General features: G+C 38.3%; 1 protein-coding gene across 2 annotated transcripts in view; it reads right to left on the reverse strand.

The window, feature by feature from the left end:
- CERK (ceramide kinase) overlaps positions 1–22,860 on the reverse strand; it is a 44,946-nt gene that overhangs the window by 14,332 nt on the left and 7,754 nt on the right. For both annotated transcript variants that reach the window (XM_048945175.1, XM_048945166.1), the window contains exons 2-8: positions 20,572–20,685; positions 19,359–19,481; positions 16,197–16,322; positions 15,736–15,799; positions 10,580–10,725; positions 2,698–2,772; positions 1,223–1,375 (exon numbers count right to left, since the gene is read on the reverse strand). In XM_048945175.1, coding sequence (XP_048801132.1) covers positions 1,223–1,375; positions 2,698–2,772; positions 10,580–10,725; positions 15,736–15,799; positions 16,197–16,322; positions 19,359–19,481; positions 20,572–20,685 — 801 coding nt within the window. The remainder of the gene's footprint in view (positions 1–1,222; positions 1,376–2,697; positions 2,773–10,579; positions 10,726–15,735; positions 15,800–16,196; positions 16,323–19,358; positions 19,482–20,571; positions 20,686–22,860) is intronic.

The raw sequence follows: 22,860 nt of genomic DNA on the forward strand, positions 1-22,860 counted from the left end.
TCAAAAAAGGCAACAAATACTTTCCAGTAGCATAAGATTTGCCCAAATATTAGTTACCTGGGCTAAATCACTCAGCTCCATCCATAAAACTGAAAAATACAAGCAATTCGTGAACTGAATGTACAGAATAGAAGAGAGCCTCTTTCCAGCTAAGAAAGTCAAAATGATTAACACCAAAAACATATTAATTTTGGGCAGCAATCACTAGGCAACACGTATCAACACAATTCTATGAATGATATAGAACAGTGCTGAAGTGCTAGCAATTTTACTACTAAAGAAGATACTCAAATTTTAGTTAGGGTTGCTTTCAACATAATTCATGACAGTTCAAAATTTTGTTTCTTTATAAGATCATAAAATATGAAAGTATTAGGTACAAGTTAATCTGCTAACTGTGCTGTTTTGTCAAATTCATACTTTAATAAGCAAACTCTTAACGTTATTCCTCAAGTTACACAGTTTTGCAGACCACAGTATCATAGAACAGCTTGGGCTGCAAGGAAACTCGAAGATCATTTAGTTCCAACCCTCTGCCGTGGCAGGGATGCCTCCCACCACACCAGGTTGCCTGGAACCCCATCCAACCTGGCCTTGAATGCCACAAGAAATGCGATATCCACAACTTCTTTGGGCAACTTGTTTCAGTGCCTAAACATCCTCCAAGTCCAAAATTTTCTCCTGATATATAATCTAAATCTCTTTTACTTAAAAAACCATTCCTCCTTTTCCTGTCATTAAGAGACCATGCAAAAAGTTGGTCTCCGTCTTGTTTATAAACTCCTTTTAAGCACTAGAAAGCCCCACTGAGGGCTTATCTCCCTGGAGCCTTCTCTCCCCCAGCACAAAGAAGCTCAAATCCCATGGGCTTTCTTCTTGGAAAGGTGCTTCATTTCTCTGAGCATCCTTGGGGCCTCCTCTGGGCCTGCTCCAACGGCTCTGCATCTACAGTCCCAGGCCTGGATGCAGCACTCCAGGTAGGGCCTCACAATGAAAAAGCAGAAGGGACAATCACCTTCCTCACCCAGCTGGCCACTCCTCTTTCAACGCAGCCCAGAATATGGTTGGCCTTCTGAGACAACATGATTCAACATAATTGACATCATAAGAAATTTAAAATCAAGTTCCTTACGTTTACAAGGTACAGAGAAGCTTGGTTCAAGGAAGGGGCATCAACTGCTCCAATATGCTTACATAAGAACATAATAATTATTCAAGTTACCTGAATAGTCATATCTCATCGGACCCATCCACCGCTTCTTTTCACTGTCTTTCAAAACGTCTCCATAAAAACCATAACCCAACAATGACACAGCATACTTCAAAAACGTGTTGTTATGATGCACAGATGAGACATCTAAAGGCTGACAGTCACCTAGAAAAGTGCAAGGTTCTATTAAGGCTTCTTTTGTTCCAAGATGCAAATGTCATAATAGCTTTAATGTTACAGACTTGTACAATTAAAAAAAAATGTAACCTATATTTATACACATCATTTACAGTTTTTTTAATATTTGCACAAGGAGAAAATATTTTTGGAGGACTGATGTCTTTCAATATTTAAAAACCATTTAGTACTAAGTGAAAAAAATGGCCAGTATTCTAGAAATACATAAAGATGACTTCACTCATGCTATGTAGGAGTGGGAGGGTGTATCATACAAGAGGTCAAAGCTGCATCTGTACATCTACCGAATACTAGATCCTGTATTTCATAGTAACAAGAGGACTCTGGACGTCTGTGTAATGGAAGCTTTGGGAGTGGTTTAATGTGATTTTCTTTTGCCTTGTATTTTACTTATTTTAAAAAGTCTGACTGTATGCTGTTTAACTCTATGCCCATTGTCTCTCACCCTTTCAGCACAGATTACTGTGAAGTCCTTTCCACGTAATTAAGAAACATACATAGAAATTTAAATACCTATACTGACATGCCCAGTTAAAATATTGTGATATACTAAGTACATATTGGAAACAGCTTTTCAATCCTAGTCAAGTGGTGGTAAACTCCAGATGTGCTGAACAGTTTTAATCATAAGTAAGCAGAGAAGCACAAGTGTAAGTCTTTGCAACAACAGCTCCTAAGCTTGCAACTGTTATGCCATCAGTAAGCAGGTGAAGTAACAATCACCTGGAAATCCCATCCTTATACAACATGGATTTAACTATCTTGTACAATTTCTCAAACGAAAAATAAAGAACTACACGACTATGATTCTTCAGTATGTGGCAGATGGGACTGACATCACTAGTCACAACACAGTGAATGCACAAGCCATCTCCTCCTCCTTAAATCCCAACACAATTCAGGGACCCTATTACTTGAGGACTTTGAGAGTGGCAGTGTCAGTATCTCCACTTACTGATGGGAACGTACCAAACAAGCATTTATAGACAAATAGTTGTCTTCCTCCCTACCTTCTTCTCAAATATATGATTTTCAGATTACAAAGCAGCAATTATAAGCAATTCCAATCGAACAGAAGTCACACTTGTAACCTGGCATGAAAGTATTAAATTGCACAAGATTACTTACACGAATAGTGTTTTCTAAAACGTACATGCTACTCATGATAGCTTTCTATAAGAGAGATCGATCATCCAATAATTTACACTGCTTATTCTATTCTTCTGCTGTTTTAATATCGTGCCAGAGAGCATGACAATATTTTCAAACAGTGAAGTGTGATCACTCACCTATAATAATATGAAGAGCTGACGTTACTGGATCAGAAATACCAACAGTTGAATAGCATACGCAATCTGTTGAGCCTGAAAAATGAAGACCAAGAGATTACTTTATATCCTTTCAAAGCAAGCACTATTGATATGGTCCTCCAAACACAAAGCTTTGTGTTATTGCAGCCTGCCTGTTTGTATTTTATGGAATGATGTAAATACATTATACAAAAATTATGATTTATATTGGAACAGTAACTTTCCTCCTGCAGAAAATAGAACCTATTTGCTCTTGTACAAAGGCTCTCCAATATGTATGAAATCAATGTATAGCAGTTAGTGAAGGAAAATCAGAAAATTAAGGATGTTGTTACAAGCTTTTGCATTAGTTATGGAAGGGGGTGAAGGAAGGCGTATGCTGATCTCAAGAAGAGATACCAGTCTCCCACTTTCTGGGGGAATGCTCTAAGTCCCAGGCTGTCAACATCCCCTCCTTCCTCCACTGCATCTTAAAAACACAAAGTTGTGTGTTGTTTGATTGTTTGAAAGTTAGTATTTGCTTTCAGGAGTTGATTTACTGATAGGAGAGCAAACTAGGCAGAAATATGCTTTTACAGTCTTCAGCAAAATATCTAAAAGCATAAAAATATAAGATTTAGGTTTCACCTGCATTCTGTTTTTTCTAACTACTTCAGGCCACTCCTCACTCAGTATGCCCACTCAGTATTATTAGCTGCCATTTAGAGCTACACAACACTCTCTCAAGCTCTATAAGAACTATCTAAGAGCTGACTGGAGAATTCTGAATTCTATTCTGCAGCAAGCACTTGGAAGTCAGTGTCAGATATACTAATGCATATAATTTGTTACAGCAACTGACTCCAAGTCTATCTTGTGGTTTCTCTACTGCCTTTCCTCAAAAGGAATTCCCTGAAAGGGAAGGCTGGGAACAGAAAAACAAAAACTTACTTTGTTTACATATCTGATCTTAGATTTGCTACTGATTCACAACCAGATAGAGAGCACTTGATTTCTAAATTGAACTAAAATAGAAACTTAGAAATGGAAGAATGCCCACTGTCTAAAAATTCACTTATGGTTCTTTCTCGCTTTGAAAGCAATGAGAACATGTACCATCATGAACAGGAACACCAAAAAAATCCTTCTGCCTCTGACTCATTTCTCAGTTAACGGACATCATTTCCCCTACCACTTAAGTGCACAGAAGAAGCTTCTATCGAGCAAATATTATGCAGAAGGCAGCCACAGCGAGAAAGGAGCAGCTGCAGGAGCCAGTTAAAAAAAAGCAGAGCTGCAGAACAAAAGAAACACTGTGATTCAGATATCCTTCCTCAAAGATGGAGGTTTGCAATGCTGCAAGCATTCCATTGCAAGCATATGTATTTGAAGAGGAAACAACTCCAATTTCTTTCAGTATCACATTAGATAAGGTACACAGAAAATGTTACTTGCACCTCATATTGTTATGTATACTCATTAATTCCACTTAGGCAAAAAATAAAACTCATTACTTTTTAAAAGATTCAAACAAACGTGAAAAACAGCCACAAGAAGAAATGACCCGTTCTCATTCTGCTAAATGTACACGCCTAGTACTTTGAATCATAGAACTGCTCAGGTTGGAAAAGACCTTCAAGATCATCAAGTCCAACCTCAACCTAGCCATACCTATCCAGCCTTTCAACTTTCTTCAAGCTGTATTCTGCTACGAGGATTAGCCTGAAGTCCCATTCAGCACCTTGAACCATTTGAAGGCCCAGAAAATAAGAATGCAAAATACTGCCAGTTACAACACAAGATTGACAGGCTCCTCTGACTGTAGTGTTTAGGCACCCCCCGATTATAACATGAATTTAGGCGTCCACCAAACATGCAGACAGTCAAGCATAACGATCAAGATCTGAGAATCGATTTCACTTTTTAACTTCTAAGGAGATTAATCCTGTTACCTAAACAACAGCAGCCACCAGTGTTGAAGTGCTACAGATGACTCTGCTTGGCTTCCAACTGCTCCTGTAGTACACTAGACATAGGGGACCAGTACATTTCCAAGGGCACCACGCCACCATACGTAAACAGCTGAATCCCAGACTAAATACCTAAAGTATCTCAGCTAAAGGAAGTTCTCATCCTGAACATTTTAATGCTAAGAACCTACTGAGAATGGGGTGCAGAGGGCAGAACAACTCTTTGGCCTTAGCTTAGCTGGTCAACGACAAAATGGGTCTAATTGCTTTGAATCTTTACCACATATCATGTATGATATCATTTTCCCCAGAGGATTTATTAGGGGGGTTTATATAACCACACAACTGTTATCTAGGCAAATTCTTCTACGTTCTATCCTTCTACAAATTTAAAACATTTAACATAGTAATGACATAAAAATGAATCAAGTTAACTTTTATTTAACTGTAAAGAAGAAGTGACTAATATATATTTATTTAGGTAAGACAGCTAGTAACTCATACTCTCCATAAAACATTTTTGGTAGAAAGTAAGGGTCTGCATTACAGAAGATGCAGTAGTCAACCAGATTTGTAACCAGATAGCCATTTCCCACTGTGTGCACATGAAAATATTATTGAACAGTTGTGAGTAGACAAATTGTCCAGACCAGTGAATCAAAGAATGGCCTGGGTCGGAAAGGACCTCGAAGATCATCAAGCTCCAACACTCCCCACCAAGGCAGAGCTGCCAACCTCCACATTTAACACTAGACCAGGCTGCCCAGGGCCCCATCCAACCTGGCCTTGAACACCTCCAGGGATGGAGCACCCACCACATCTCTGGGCAGCCTGTTCCAGCACCTCACCACTCTCTCTGTAAAGAATTTCCCCCTGACATCCGACCTAAATCTTCCCTCCTTCAAGGTGCTCAGATACCACTTAACAAGCTTTAGATCAGTCACAGAAACTACCACAGTGATGAGTAAAAACATGGCATTCTTACTTGTTGTATGGAAGAATTCGTGCCATAAGATTCTATGGATAAAAATCAACAATTAACAGCCAAAATAAATGAGAGAAAAACAAAGTATTCAAACTAATCTTTTGAAAAAATAATCAAGACTACTAAGTTACCACTAATTTGCTCAAAACAAAACACACTGTTGGGGCAATGACTATTCATTTCTGCACTTTCATTGACAGAAATGTGAAGAAATCCCAAAGAACCAGAAGACTGTGACTACAGTACTAAACTAAGCAGATGACAGAAGCAACAGTCAGATGCTGACCCTAGGGTAAGTAATGAATTTAATAACAAAACAGAAGCACTCATTGCTTCGTGCCAGAAGCCCACACAAACTGGTCCTGAGGAAGGCACTTATACAGCACTTGCAGGATTCTCAAAGAAAAATTAGCATGGTAACAGAATGTTACACTGCAAATAAACAGAGTAACAGCTTTAGTGTGGTTCCTGTTAATTTTTCTTAAGTCAGCCTAATAACAAAATCTTAAGTGAGTCACTTTAACAGCAGAGTAGCTGCATATTCCTGGTTGAGTGGCCTGGTGTTTTGAAATACCTAGAAGGTGACTTTTCTGGGAAGTGATTTGCAAATGACGAGGACCCAACATGTTCAAAAGTAAGCAAAGTTACTGTTGTTGGGAGACATAAATGATCTGGGCATTCAGAAACCAAGAAAACAATTTCACACCTCTGGAACAACAGGCTGGCTTAAACAGAAACACCACCAAAGGATCTGGGACATTTTTTTGTCTGTACGTTTCATTTTTGGTAGATAACCACTTCAGCAGACGTTAAATACCACAGCACAACAAAAATAACAACAATGACAAATTTAAAAGCTGAAATTTATCTCATCTGACTAGTCCTCACAGCAGTCCCATGTTCAATGTAGTATTTAGCTCTGTCATTTCCACAAGTATAACTGATTTAGAATTATAAAGGTGCAACATAAAACACTGGACTTCAGCTTCCAAATTGAATGTATTCAACCTTGAAATGAGATGCTAACTAAACTGCAAAGACCATTAAATATTACAAACATTATAACAGGGAAGGCTGTGGATACACTGGAATCTTTAAAAAAATTTTCACAGCCCAGAGGACTGTAGTATAGGGATCCAGTCACACTCCATGATTTCATTTCTATCTCCTTTAGAAACTTGTGAATGAATCCCCCATCATTTTTCATGCAAGAAGCCTTTTTTAGCAGTTTTTAGCATTACTTTGCACAGTTACACATCAATATGCTGATTACATTCAGCACATACGCTTTAATCCCAGACATTAGGTCATACCCCTGACTGAAGGCAAAACAAGAAGAAACTGGATATGCAAGAAGCTTCAATTATGACAGCAATTAAGACTTTGTTTCTGCATGTTATACAATGCTCCCTAGCACTTGGAAGATTCTTCCTCTGCTCCCAGGGTAGGCCATCAGCTTCCGTAAGGAGTGAAACCACATTAATATTATGCCATAACACAGAGTGCAGCAAGATTTTTTTTACCTGCTGAGCTCACAAAGGCATTTAATCTGATCTTTTTTTTACTAGAGGAGCTTCCAACAGCAGTTGATGGCTTTGTCTCCTTCTTCTATGCCAGGTTTAGTTAAAAAAAAAAAAAAAAAAAGAATCACTCTGGCTTACTCTAGAGCGTATAATTTTAAAAGTAGAACATCTGGACAAAACCTCAATGTCACATTTAAAATATAAAAGGTTCTCTCTGGTTTTAAGTTTTATGTAGGCATACTATCAATCACTCTGGATATACTGAAAAACCACAGCTGAATTTACTTTAAGGCTAGCTGGCACTGGCAGGAAATAGTAAGTAAAGAGAAGTTGCTGTAGGTGCACTGCCTTTTAGTTACCACCCTACGGTGCAGAACTGTCTGGTTGCTACAACTTCTGAGTACTTTCAACAGGAAATACAGTCAACTGGCAGATTTAAAAAATGGCTGCAACTAATATAGAAATTTTGAAATTAAAGAAGATATTTGAATAGAAGCCTTTATTCATGTAAACTAAAATACAAGTTATTTCATAAAAATACACAAGAAATCATAAAACAGCTTTATTTTTCTTAAACAAAAGACACATAAAGGAATCAGAACAGTCTACTGCCAGCTATCCTGAAAGGGCCAAGCAAAGACTTTTTTCAGAAAGAAATGCCTTACAAGAACTATTAAATTTTAAGAAGTTAACGGAGAATGGGATTCTGCCTATGAAATAAAGCTAATTCCTCAAAAAAAATCAGAGATTTTTGCATTGAAAGACTTTAATATTTGTTGCATTTGCAGTTTCAAACCTTCAATTAATTGCCAGTCTCTGAACTAAGATCAAGTCTGCTGAATTGAGTGCTAGCTTCAATACAGTCTCTACACAACAAAAGCACAGCAATATGCCATGTTAATACAGCAAACCCACAGAGATGCTGTCACCTTACCCCAGGCTCCTGTCAACACTGAATAAACCACACAAAATAAACTAGACTTTAGAACTTAATCTCTGGGTAATGGTCACCTTCAACATCCACTGACATGCTCGTTCTTAAGGTTTTAACAAAACGTTGGTTGTAATGAACTGAAAAAGCACTATGGATAAAGCCTTCCTCTATTTATGATTTGCTCTGCATTACCCCTTTTCACTTTTTATTTTAGGACTGTCAGTTTAGCTGGAAAAACAAAACAAAACCCCAAAAATACAACTACCTCTTTTTAAGCATTTCAATTATCTGGCAACAAACTCTACTTTCTTTGGGAATCAAGGGATCTGCTGGAGTCAATACATGCTCAGAGCTCCATCACATCAAGCAAAGCACACTGCCTGCCAGCAGTCACATAAGCAGCACTGAAGACAGCTTCACTAAAACTTCCAGCAGAAGCTGCAAAAAAAAAAAAAAAAAGTCATGCTGCCTTCCCAAGCACACTGCATTGCACAGCCCTGGTTATTTCATACACAATTTCAGGTCTCTACAATAGCTATGTATGTTATGAAAGGGTGAAGATTTGTTCAATGAGTTTGATAAACAGACCAAATTCCTATAACAATCTTCTTGTATTTTCATTAACTAAAGCATTTTAAGTATTGCACAAGATACAAACAGATCAAGACAAGAATCATCTTCAGTGCTTCTAAAATCCAAAAGCTAATTAACAGAACTTCAAGCTTCCTTATACACCACTGTAAAGAATAATGACTTGAAAATGTTTAAGCCTTAGCACTGATTACAAGGCCATACCTCATGTTAGCTTGGGAGCAACACAGCATATAGTATGCATTCAAACAGCAAACAGCTACAACACAACAATATTCACTAAAGCACATCAGAGAAGAAAATAACTTGATACACGTTAGCAATGCTAAATCCTCAGTGAAGCTCATACATTTTGGTTGCAACAGGAAAAAACGCATGAAGAAACTGCTGAAAAAGCAAGGTTAATCTTTCAGTTTCATGATGCTTCTAGTTCATTTCCTTTTCCCATGGGCAAAGAAATAGCTTTCAATAATAATGTTCTCTTTTTTTTTCCTAAATGTCTACTTACTGTCAGTAATATCACCAAGAACCAAATTTTTCTGAAACCAAATCATGTAAGCAAAAACTCTTATCGAATAAGCAAAACTAAGTAAGGGAGATGAAGGGTGGAGCACTTCACATTCTACTGCTTTAATTTACATCTGATTTTAATACTAAGGTTCAACAAATAAGATCACAGTATGCCTATATATAGTAAGTCCCACACAGAACTTTTAACGTGTTAGCTAGCAGGAATGAAATAATATAAAGCTATATTCACATTACAACCTGCAGGTAACTAATCCTGATTGTACTGCTAATATAAGTTAACCTTCTTTCAAGCAACAGTGCAGACATTTAGATTTAGATGCATTCTTCACAAAGATACGAGGCACATAAAAAAGTCACCTAAGGGTAGAAATATTCTATTTCACCTGATGTATTTTTATTGCTGATGTTAAATTTTCTCATAAAGTCTGTGTTTTAGTTCTAGTCAGACGCTCATAATATTTATTTCACATCTCAGTTCTTTAATTCAAATCTCAAGTGTCTGGCAAGCAAAAGAGAACAGCATACCAACGGCACTGAAAAGTGCATTGCCTTTTCATACAGTCCTTCAACTTGCAGATGCCACTGAACAGCTGCAAGAATGAATATAATTTTGGGTGGCACTGTCATGCATGTATCCTTTTGAAGGTATCCTGCAAAGTGGAGGAGTGAGATAACATGTGGGCCACTCATTTAACAGTAAAATTGATCCAAAGCTTACTGTGATCAATGAAGAAGTTACCATCAAAAAAGTGAATAATGAGAGTTTTTACAAATGCCTTTCAACAACAGTAGTCAGGATTGCCTGAAAATATGGTTGAACTGTGAAGTTACAGCACCTTGCACCTCTTCAAAAATAGCCAGGGCAGAAAGTGTAACTCTGGAACCTGGGGACTGTTTGTTCCTCAGCTACAGTTGCTGAATGCTTTCTGTAATAACAACCAAGGTGGTAAAAAAAAAACAAACAACACAACAAAACAGAATCAAACTGCTATCAGAACACCATGAGGCTCTCACAGCAATTCTAACTAACCCTGTGGAGCACGAGCAACTCAGAAACTATTTTTCTCCAGGTAAGTCTCTGTTCAATAAAGTTCACTCATTAATGTGTTCAGATGACCGAAAGCATTACTATCACATCTTATCATGTATTAACATAAGACATAAATTAAAAGAGAAAGGAAGAAACAATAAATTTCTCTAGAACTACCCATATAAGACTTCATTTTGGTGCTTTTATGTAATACTATTGCTTGTTTCTCAAGCTTAGCTCTAATTTTGAGAAGTTATGAATAAGAAAAAATTTCAGATAGAAACCAAAGAAGTAATCTGAAAGTTAACCCTTTCTTACCAGCAGGAATTATGCCAATCCTTATATTGCACTGGACTAACGGTGCTTTGGGATTATTTTGGTCTATGCCAGAGTCCTTCTGCATTCTTCCAATGAGACCATGCATCACTTCACTGAACATGCCGTCCCCACCAACACAAACAACACTGCCAGGAAACACAAATTAGAATGCACACTAACAGTCAATAAACAACACGGCAAATGTTCTACTTAGGGCATGCAATGCACATCAAAATTGTCTTCTCCTCATCCACTTCTACAGACTATAATAGCCCACAGTCAACTTGGCATTAAACAAAATGCAGAAAAAAAAAAATCAAGCTACACAACCATAAATGCACCTAGACAGTTCTGTAATGCTTGGAAAATATTGGAATGCAACCTAAAAAGCCCTCTCTATCCTCTATTGCTGTATGCAGACAGAAAGATATCAGTGGAAAATAATAATACAATGAAAACATTGAACAAGACTGTACATATAGCTTCTGAAGTAAGCAAAATGGCAATTAGGTTTTCACAAAAAAAAGGAAAAGGTAAGTTAGTATTTATAAATTACAAGAAGGGAAAGTTAGTATTTATAGATGCAGACAGAAGTGATTTAACACTGCACATTTAATAGGGGCACACATTACGTGAAGGTCAGAAACAGAAAAGCACATGCTTGCATGCTCTTTTGACCATGCTGCTAGCCCAGACAGACAGAAGTCACGTATATCTAAATAACCACTGGTAACAATGTGGAGCTCTAAATGTTACCAGAAGCAAAGCTTTGGTTTACAAAATTAATTCAAGTCAGAGATGGTACCGCAGCTACACAGATCTTCAAAAGTTAAGCTCAGCAGAGTTCACACCCAAGCAAACACTAGGAAATAAAAAACTATTTTACAGCAATATACATTTCATGCACATTTATAAAACGCCCACTCTGGTTAAAGAATGTTTATGATTTTGGAGTTCCAGAGACTGCAGTTCAAATACACTTTGAATAGAGATGAGACGAATCAAAAGTTACGCATACATGAATCGGAACATTTTCTGTTTTCCACAGCAATTATTTCCAATGCAGAAACTAACACTTACTCTTCCACAGTCAGCAACAGATATTGCAGAATGAGCACATATCCCACTGGACAAGTTAGCTGATTTACATTTAAGAACTGATGATTTACATTTACTTATTGCTGTTTTTTCAGCATGAGGGAATCCTGAGAAACCAGTCATTTTTTATTTCACGAATGGAGAAGATAGTCTTATAAATACACTGTCCAGCTCTAAGTCAAGACCTAAGAGACTGAGAGAAGGGAGAAAAGGATTTTTGTTTTTCCTTTTCATAATGAAAATATCTTTTCAAAACTTAGCTACTTTACTTCTCAGCTTCAGAAACCTGTCTCATCTTTCTGAGTAGCCTCTAAGAGGAAGTAGGCAAAAGTTTCCACGTGAATTTAAGGTCTATGCCGTGCTGGTAGTGTTCTTTATGTAACACACAGTACGTGCAGGCTTAGTGATGACAGAATAATAGGAACCTGTATTCCTATCGAGGGTAAATATTGACAGTTGAAAAGAAATAAATCACATACACAAAATTAGCGTGATCAAACTCATTGCAAGCATCAGGTCATCAATGTGCGAGGCACACGTATGAAGGTACCCATGGAGGACTACTCTAAGAGAGACCTTCTTGGCGTGCTTCTTCCATTTTGGATTTATTTTTCTAATGGAATAGCACTTCACTTGTTAAGATGATACCAGTAAGCTGTAAGGACTGATCTGCAATTAATGTTCCCTATTTTGTTGTGCTGGCCCATGACCTCAGAAGGCAGATGTTGATGGTACGGCAATAGGTTTGAACCTTCCCCCCAATATACCACTACGTTTTGCAGCTGTGTGACAAATGGCAGCAGAGAAGCAGTCTTACAGAATGGTGTGTGACACAGAAGTGCATGTGAAGTAAAGGTGTGTCACTGAATTCCTCTGTGTGCAGAAAATGACACCCACTGACATTCATCTATGCTTGCTGATTATTTGTAGAGAACAAACAGTGTATGTTGGCACAGTGAGTGGAGTGATATGTTTCAGCAGTGGTGACAGCAGTGAAAACAAGCCACACTAGGGACATCCTTGAAGCTTTTTTTTTCTTTTCATGCAGGCATTACTGGTGAAAACACAGATTATAATGGTGACCATGTTGAAAAACAGTGTTTTGTAGCTGACAGTTAGTGTGGTCTTTGTAGTTGTTGTAGTTTCCATGGAAATAAATAGCAGGCATTACTTTCAGAGTGACTCAGGTAGATATGCCAAAGGACATGAGTAGCAAGCCCATGAGACAAATGAGTTTTAAATGATCTATGGTCTCTTCCAACCTCAAACTCTCTGAACTAATTCAAAAACTAGAAAAAATGAAACAATTTTACATGGGCTTGTTCCAGTATCATCCTTACCCATATCAGGTTCATTCCACACACAGTCATTATCTGCACAGTATTACAGCATGTAAAACAGTTACGTTCTACATAACAACGTACAAGAACCTGTACTGTGTTAATGCATGAATGGTACTTTAAGTAATCATCTTCAAGGGGAAGCCAGACTACCACTGAGCTATTAGAATAGTACACTCACTGCAGGAAATCTGTATTAGAAGAGATGGGAAGAACAAACAGAAAACACACATAAAAGGTTTAAGCATAGACACTGAGAAGGCAAGGAAGCAATTATCATTAGGAATCTCTATCTAGTTCCAAAAAATTCAAGTACATCTTTTCTAAATAGAGAATCTGAAGAGACTGAATAAAGAATCTAAACACTCAATGAAGGAAAAGTCACTTAATAGAAGTGATCTGCAAGGACAGGTGAACAACCATTGGATGCAGGAATCCAAAAAGGCTTTTCCTGTATGTGAGAAGAGTCTACTGAACTTGAAGACAAAAACACATTTACATGATGATTTATTTATTTATTTTAGTTTTCAGTTAACCGCATGATCTGCTGTTTAAAAAGTAGCATGAGTAGAAGAATTGCTTCCTAATGTCATTGTTCACCACGGAAACATACTTGTACATGATGATCAAAAGCCAGGCTTAGAAACACGGCTGCAGTTCCCAGGCTGCCATTGAGGCCTAGTCTGGGAATGGAAGAGTCAAGAGATTGTAAGAACATGCGCTACTTTGGGCAATTTTTTATCTCAATCACATTGAAGAAAGTAAAAGCAATCCCCACCACAAGATTTAAAGCGGAACTATCAAAGAGAGATTCAGAAATCCTTGAAGTACACACTAGGCATTGTTTGAATATGTGAAAAAAGTGTTTCAAGTACCACTACACTCAGTGACATTCGTTGTAAAAGCAAGTTGCCAGGAGGAGATTGTATTTAGAGATTAGCTTTGGAACAGGGAAGACTCATTCTCCTTTTAATTTTGCTATATAGACCAAGATAGTAGAACCGCCTCTGTCTGGAACTAAACACCTCAACATCTTATTCTTTCAGATTCTGCTCTTATTCCTAAACTTAGAACATGCAACTATTGCAGTTCAATACAGATACTGCATGGTAAGATTCAGTAGTTTGTTTTTGTGGGGTTTTGCTTGTTTGTTTTTAACTCAGAGAGTTAACAATCTTTTCAGAGAAGCAAGGGTTCCCTCTGCTTGTCTTCCACAGTTGATATTACAACACCACTTACAGCCTTCCTTCTTTCCTTAGAAGTCCCAAAATTTGGTTAATAACTTGTTCTCCTGTACTTCCTAAAAAATATTCACTTTTACTTCTCTGATGAAATGGTAAATGAACTTAATGAGAAACATAACATGCACAGCTAGCAACAACACATAGTTCACATCAATAGTAATTTACATCAATATAAAGTGTTAGAACTTTCATGCTGAACTACTAAGTACTTTACTAGACTAAATCTATAAAGACTATAACATTGCAGTAGAGATGGAGTCCTCCCCTTTAAACTAACAAGATCAGCTACAGATTCTAAATCTCACATGACAGTAGACTAGTTAGGTAGCTGCTGACCCTGCAGGCCAGAACGATAATCATTTTGGGAACCTCTTCTTACAATAACCAATTCTACATATTGACTTGCTTAATTTTCTTCCCCATTCTGTACTGAAACTGCATCAACCTTCAGTATTATATACTTCATATACTTAATTCTAATGAAATAGTTAAGAATACTAACTTCTAAGTTACTTTCTTTGAATGTTTGCAAAATTGAGGAAACTGTCAGTACTACAAAAAAACAAAACAAAAAACACCTGTTCATTTTAAAGCAAGTCTAGGATCTTGCTTTAAAGTCAAGGAACTCAATTTGCAAATGTAGTTTTTAACTGTAACAATTTGCCAACATTATGCACTTACTTGATTTACAACCATGCATACAGATTTGCAAGAATACTCTGAAGAGACAGGAGATTTTTTATTTTTGTAATTTACCAGCTTAAAAGCACCTGCCTCCAAGCATAGGAAGACATAACTTTAAAATACTGTAGATATGAGTTTATTTACACAGGTTCTGCACACATTTTCATTATTATATCACTACATAATTCACTTCATGTCATGAAACAGAACTAGAATGACAGTTTATTTACTAAAATATTTTGCTTCTATAGCAGACATAATAACAGAATGCAATTTTACTGTTCAGCTGGGTCTTCTTCTGAACCAGTAACTTCACAAACAGAAGAAATACAGGTGAAAAATGTAAAGCTGAATAACCCGGCAGTTATCTGCACTTGACAAGAGTGGTTTTACACATTGCCAAGATGCCACTAAAGCAATTTTTTGGACTCATGTATGTGTCAAAGTCATCTGCACTACAAAACAATTCATGATACCTTCCAGGCTGCCACAGAATGCTCAGGTTCTGGACCAGCAAAAGTAATCTTACATTGATCTGCACAACAGCCTCATGCAAACACCATTATATTTCATTTGAATATATTATGTGTTGAACACGTTTACTGAAACGGTGCAGTTTTCCTTTGACACTCCTAAAAGCGCACATCCTACTGTGGAAAAGAACACATCCTGGATCTTTGATTTGTTGCAAAAAACATATAATCAATTAATGCTATTTTAAGTTAGAGACGAGAACACATACATATCAGCTAACTTAAAAAAAACCACAACACCAAATGAAGTTACTTACCCATCATATTTATTAATATTAACTTCAAATAAGTTCTCCTTAGCATGGTTAGCATGTTCAGTTACTATGAAGAAATGAAAAAATACACACTTAAAAATTAATGTTACAAAATATTGTTATAAAAAGGTATATGCATTTGTTAAAATTGTTATTAATTTATTAATAAGGATAACTGTACTGCCAGTATGACATAAAATCAACTCGCCCATAAGCCGTGCTTCAAATAATTTTATGCCAAAGAAAGAATTGAAAAATAGGGTAAATGTAAAAAAAAATTTCACTAAAAACTGTGCAAGTGAACAATTGTTTTTAAACAGTAAAACTGAAAAAGTATTTAATAAATGGAGAAATTCAGTAGTACCATAACTTAAAAAAATAAATAAAGGAAAGAACTAAACTACACAGAGATGCTTCAAAATCTATATAATGTTTATCAAGGTACTAAAACATTCTTTACTCACCGACAACATCAGTAGAAATAGAAGCCAAACTGAAAAGTGGAGCAACTTTCTGTTCATAAATCCTCTTCCCTTGTCGCTTTCCTCCATATGGATTAATATACACAAGCAACTGTTTTGGTCTGCACTCTGGTATAGAACACAGTTATCTATTAGAACATTTCCACTTCCTCAGACAACATTCTAAATATGTTCTAAATTTTTATTTTAATGGAATAAACAAGTATTAGGCCCATACACTTACATAATAAATCCAGCTAAACAAAGCTAGACTTGTTTGGATGGTTTAAAGTTACCAAAGGCCCAAAGCACCATCTTTTCTGAGAATGTCACCTTTTAAGAAAGTTACCAACAGAAAAAACATTTGGAGATAACTGCCCAGGCCATATGTCTCTCAGATCCAATTTAGTAGGCACAAAAAATCCATTTCTTAAATGACTTTATTGGAAGCCAGGCCCCACACGTACCGTACGGTAAAGAAAATCAGTAGTAAGAGGCACACACTCAATGCCTATGCAAACAAACATTTTTTGTTAAATATCTATTTTTGGTCTCTAAGCCTTAAGTCCTTACCTGAATCATATTTTAGCTGTACCTGTCTCCAGTCTCTTCTCTGGCTCTGGTTTTCAAATGGAACTCAGACCTATACTGTAGTTATCTTTCCTCCAGTCCTGCCTCCACCCACCTTCTGTTGCTCCTGCCTGGCCCCCTGGATAGTCAGCATCACTTTGCGTTGTCTAGACTGTAGATAGGACCCTGTTGCTATCCTTTATCCTGCTCAGACACAGCTGAGGCTGTACTACTGTTACCCTTGGCTTGCCTTCTGCTGTGGAGTTATTTCCTTCTTACTATTTCCTGACAGATATTGACACAGGTAATTCCTTCTAAACTATACCTAGCCTTCCATAAAGTAAATGCCCAAGAGTTTTAGAAATTATTACTCAGAACTCTTTCCACAAAAGCTAAATATATTATCCTGAAAGTAATGCCTCCTATTTATTTATTAGAACAGATACAAGGAGCACAATAACACTATTGGATAGAGCAAATTCTCACCTACAGAACATTTTTTCAATGCAGGAACCACCATTAACTATGCATTTTCATCACTGACAAACAAGAGCATGTATGTCACACTCAAAAATCTGCATGCCCATGCAGAATCACAGAATGGCCTGGGTTGAAAAGGACCACAACGATCACCTAGTTTCAATCCCCCTGCTATGTGCAGGGTCACCAACCAGCAGACCAGGCTGCCCAGAGCCACATCCAGCCTGGCCTTGAATGCCTCCAGGCATGGGGCATCCACAACCTCCTTGGGCAACCTGTTCCAGTGCGTCACCACTCTTTGTGTGAAAAACTTCCTTCTAATACCTAACGTAAACCTCCCTTGTCTCAGTTTAAAACCACTCCCCCTTGTCCTATCACTATCCACCCTCATAAGCAGCCACTCCCTCTCCTGTTTATATGCTCCCTTCAAGCACTGGAAGGCCACAAAGAGTCTCCCCAGAGCCTTCTTTTCTCTAAGCTCAACAATCCCAGTTCCTTCAACCTTTCCTCACAGGAGAGATGCTCCAGCCCTCTGATCATCTTAGTTGCCCACCTCTGGACTCATTCTCTGCATCTGTCTTGTACTGGGGGCCCCAGGCCTGCACACAGTACTGCAGGTGGGGCATCACAACAGCCGAGTAGAGGGGGATGATCACATCCCTCTCCCTGCTGCCCACCCCTTTTTTAATGCAGCCCACAACACAGTTGGCCTTCCGGGCTGCAAGTGCACACTGCTGGCTCATGTCCAGCTTCTCGTCCACCAGGACCCCCAAGTCCTTCCCTGCAGGGCTGCTCTCAAGGGGCTCATCCCCCAGTCTGTATAAATACCTGGGATTGCCCCGACCTAAGTTACTGCACCCTGCACTTGGCCTTATTGAACCTCATTAGGTTTTCACGGGCCCACTTCTCCAGCCTGTCCAGGTCTCTCTGGATGGCTTCCCTTCCTTCCAATGTATCGACTGCATTGCTCAGCTTGGTGTCATCTGCAGACTTGCTGAGGGTGCATTCGATGCCATTGTCTGTGACACTGATGAAGATGTTGAAGAGCACTGGTCCCAGGACCGACCCGAGGGACGCCTCTTGTGACAGGCCTCCTCCCTGACACCGAACCACTGAACACAACCCTCTAGCTGCATCCAGCCAGCCAACTCCTAATCCATCTAACAGTCCATCCTTCAAATCCACACCTTTCCAATTTAGAGAGAAGGATGTGGTGAGGGATCATGTCAAAGGCTTTGCAGAAGTCCAGGCAGATGACATCCACCGCCCTTCCCCCATCCACCAAAGCCTTCACTCCATCATGGAAGGCCAGCACATTGGTCAGGCACAATCACCACTGCTGACACACACCACCCTCTGCTTCACTGTGCTCACATCTCCTTGTCAGTCTCCACAAATGGTCAGCAAGTGCAGATGAATGTCAGCAGGTGGGTCTTTTTTTTTTTTTTTTTTTTGCACAGAGGAATTCCTTGACACACCTTTGATTCATATGCACTTCGATGTCGGATGTCATTTTGTCAGACTGCCCCTCTGCTGCCACCTCTCACACAGCAACAACATGTAACAGGATGCTGGTGGGGAGATTCAACTTCTACTGCCACCAACATCTGCCTATGACACTGTGGGCCAACATAATAAAATAGGAGACATTACTTTTGGAGCAGCCCTCACACACTGGTAAATACAAAGAGTGGATACGCAAAGCAGAAAAAGTCACCCACAAGTGTAACAATTACTATAATACTTGCCCTTGGATCTCCAGAGTACCACAAATTTCCAATTTTAAACTTGCTCCTTCTCAGAATCTTTTAAAATCTCTGCTAAGTTTCCAATGTGCCTCTATTTTGCAAAAAAGAGAAAATTATATCCAGGGAAAAGGTGCAAGACATTTTAGTCCCGACTGAGAGTAAAATACACATTTAGTACAGCTTAGAAAACACACATGATGCAAAGTAATGACAAGAGAAGTGAGACATTTCAATTCCCACCTCACTTACTTCATAAGCAGAAGCTAGCCTCAAGAGCTCAAAAAGATACCAGAGATCTCAAAATAATCTTAATTGACACACATTCATAAAATTGTGCTGCCAATGTTGGTGCTTCAGTTGAACTTACTCTGCATTTCAAGTAATTCTTTCAGTGCCTGTATCCACTGGTTACACAAGTACTCATCAGCACACCAAAACGTCACGTCTCTGCACCGCCAGCGGTGATTTCGGGCTTTTTTCACGTAATAAACTAATAAAGAGAAATACATAAATAAGGGGAAACACAATGAGACTGTTCTGCAAAATGGGAAATGCATTTCAAACACCCCTCGGAAACATCTGCCTTTCTGAAGAAGCGGTAATTAACCCTCAGTACACATTTCTGCAAATGAAAGCATAAAAGGTAAAACTGCAAAAATAAGTGAAAATATCCGCTCTAGGTCCTCACCTCACCTCATAGCAGGTACTCAACTACCAAATGCAATTCATTCTCCATAAACTGATACAGAAGACGTACATAAGTTCACTAAGCATACACTGATTTTTTAAGCTATATTCAAGCCTGCATTATCTACCTGATATAAACGGTCATAAGCTTACAAGGGTTTGGGATATACTTGTATCAGGTCCCATGTAACCAACAGAACAGGGTGAATTTAATTTCATAAAGCTGAAACTTGAGAAAAAGTAGTTTAAAAAAAAAATTGTAATAATAGAAAAAAAGTTTAAATCTTGTTGTGTATTTTGAACTAGGTTGATGAGAACATAAGTGTTCTTACTTTTCCATCTACAGTACCACCAAACAGTAATACTGAAGGACTGAATGTGAAGAAAGCACTCTATAAGATCAACCTTTGTTATGTGAGCAATCCCATTTGTCCCTGCTTTGCAGCACTGTTTCCCCAAAACAGTCTGAACATTTTCTTGGCACTTCAAAATCACAGTCAGTAGCACAAACAACATTTATACGCACACATTCTGACAATTAGGGATAATTAAAAAGAAAACAAACAAACAAAACAACCCAAACATGTAGGGGTCATTTTTTTCAGCCTTCTGACTTCCTGGTGAAGCAGTATAAAGCGACTGTTCTACTGCAGATCCATCCAGCAGCAGAAATACAACATTAGCTAGCACTTCACGACGTAACTCAAATGACATGAGCTCCTAAAAGAAGGGTTTAATTTTTCAAAGAAAATACAAATGCATGCTGAAAGATATCTTATATACATCTTTTCTGTTAAAAATAATATTCATTCTGAAGATTCCTTTCCTGTCTGCCCTATGATATCTCCAACAAAATAATCACTGTGTGCCTCCCGAGCCTCTACGTGCCTTACCTGTGAAAGCATGGGGCTTTGCCATTTTTTGCCATTTGCCAGTACTACGCTGTTTCTTGTTCAGTTCAGTTTCTTCTACAGCAATGATCTCAGAGGTTGGTACAAAACAGTTATCTGTATGAACACAAGGTTTTACACATGTACACCTTAAAACAGCACCAGAATGATTATTTCTATACACGATACAGTAATACATTTAAAGCAACTCATTCTTAAACACAGTCAAGAATGTAAGTAGAAACCTGCTGAATATTTCCAATTTTCTCTTGCATTTACTCCAAGCACACCATCCATAATCACCTATGCATTACCTTCATTAATATTTAAAATGACTACAATTTCTGTGAAAGGTAGATATTCTGAGCATAAAAACGTTTTTCACATGAAGCCAAAATCCAGTAATGCTGCTTTCAGAGCAAAGAAATTGCCCCTTCAATGACCCCTAACCCAGATATGTGTCAATGAACAGCACAGGTTATTTCAAAGGACATGCAACTAAATCTAGTGGCAAAGACTATAAAGGCTATTTGCCACTCTCCAGTAAGTAGACGGCTTACAAAAGAAGGGCATTCATATGAATTCTTACATTTTTAAATCCCAATAGACTTTAAAACTTTCAGATCTCCTAAGAAGCAAATTCTAAATGTTATGTTTATGTACTGCTGAATGTATTTCCCTTTCATCAACATTAATTCTGAAAGACAGTGCTTCTAAAGACCTCTTTTTCTTACATTATGAAATAATTTTCTCCACCCACAACATTTCCCCCCCTCTCTGACGCTCTCAACACATTCTCAGTCTTCATGAGTCCTGTCAAACAGAGAAGTTAGTCTCATTTTCATTAGCACTTTCAAACTTCCCAGCCTTTATCTTGACTTAAAAAAAAAAAAAAAAACTGAAATGGAACCGAAAATTCTGTGTATTTATGTACAAGCAAGCAGCACGCGTACAAATGTATACAGAAGCATAAAATCACTAAGGTTGGAAAAGACCACCAAGATCATCCAGTCAAACTGCTCACTTATCACTAATATTCCACACTAAACCATGTTCCTTAGTGCCACATCTAAATGTTTCTTGAGCAGTTCCAGGGACAGTGACACCATCACCTCCCCAGCTGCCTGTACCAGCATCTGACCACTTTTTTCGAGATGTTAAGAAAACATCCAACCTGAATCACCCCTGTTGCAACTTGAGGCCTACTGCAAGTTACATGGGAGAAGACGCTGACCCCCACATCACCATAGCCTCCCTTCAGGTAGTTGGAGAGAGCTATAAAGTCACCCTGAGCGTCTTCTTCTCCAGACTAAATAATCCCAATTACCCCAGCTGTTCTTAAGGCTTGTGTTCCAGACTCCTCACAGCTCAACTGCCCTTCTCTGGACACACTCCAGAGCCTTGGTGTCTTTCCTGTAGTGAGGGGCCCAAAACTGAACACAGTATTCAAGCTGCAACCTCACTAGAGCTGAGTACAGAGGGATGATCACTTCCCTGCTCCTGCTGGCAACACTATTTCTGATACAAGCCAGGATGCCTTTGGCCTTCTTAGTCACCTAGGCACACTGCTGGCTCATGTTCAGACAAGCATCAACCACACCTTCAGGTCCATTTCTTCCACACAGTCTTCCAGCCACCCTGTCCCAAGCCTGTGGTGTTGTTTGGGGTTGTTGTGGCCAAAGCGCAGAACCTGGCACTTGATCTTGTTGAACCTCATCTCACTGGCCTCAATCCAGCCTTTCCAGATCACTGCAGACCCTCCCTACCCTCAAGCACATTGACATTTCCTGCCAGCTTGGTGTCATCTGCAACTCATAAATAATATTATAATTCTCTTACAACTACATATCTATATATTGCTATATGAGAAAGTAAGAGATATTAGACAAAAAGGAGCAATAGTTTTGTTACTGTACTCTACATTTCCTATAATTCTTGCTAATTTGAAGAAGTGCCATGTTGATAGTAAGGAATGTAAAATGAAAGATTTTTCATGACCTCTTCACAGTGGTGACAACAGCTCATTTGCTACTAATTGAGTCGCTTTTTTTTCCCTCCTTCTGCCAGCAGCTCTTCTCAATTGTTGTATGCTGTCATACTCTATTGACAGCCAGAAATTACGCAAGCATGATATATTGGATACTGTTTAGCTTCTATGATAGGAGTAGCAACAGAAGTTATTGTTCTATTAGGCATTTTCTGTATTAAAAAAAAAAAAGAGGAAAAAGTGAAAGCTTGTCAAACACACAAATAGCAAACAGATCAAGAGATGTTCTTCTGAAGAGCTAGGAG

This window comes from Lagopus muta, chromosome 1 (genome assembly GCF_023343835.1).
Source record: "Lagopus muta isolate bLagMut1 chromosome 1, bLagMut1 primary, whole genome shotgun sequence".
Classification (NCBI taxonomy): domain Eukaryota; kingdom Metazoa; phylum Chordata; class Aves; order Galliformes; family Phasianidae; genus Lagopus; species Lagopus muta.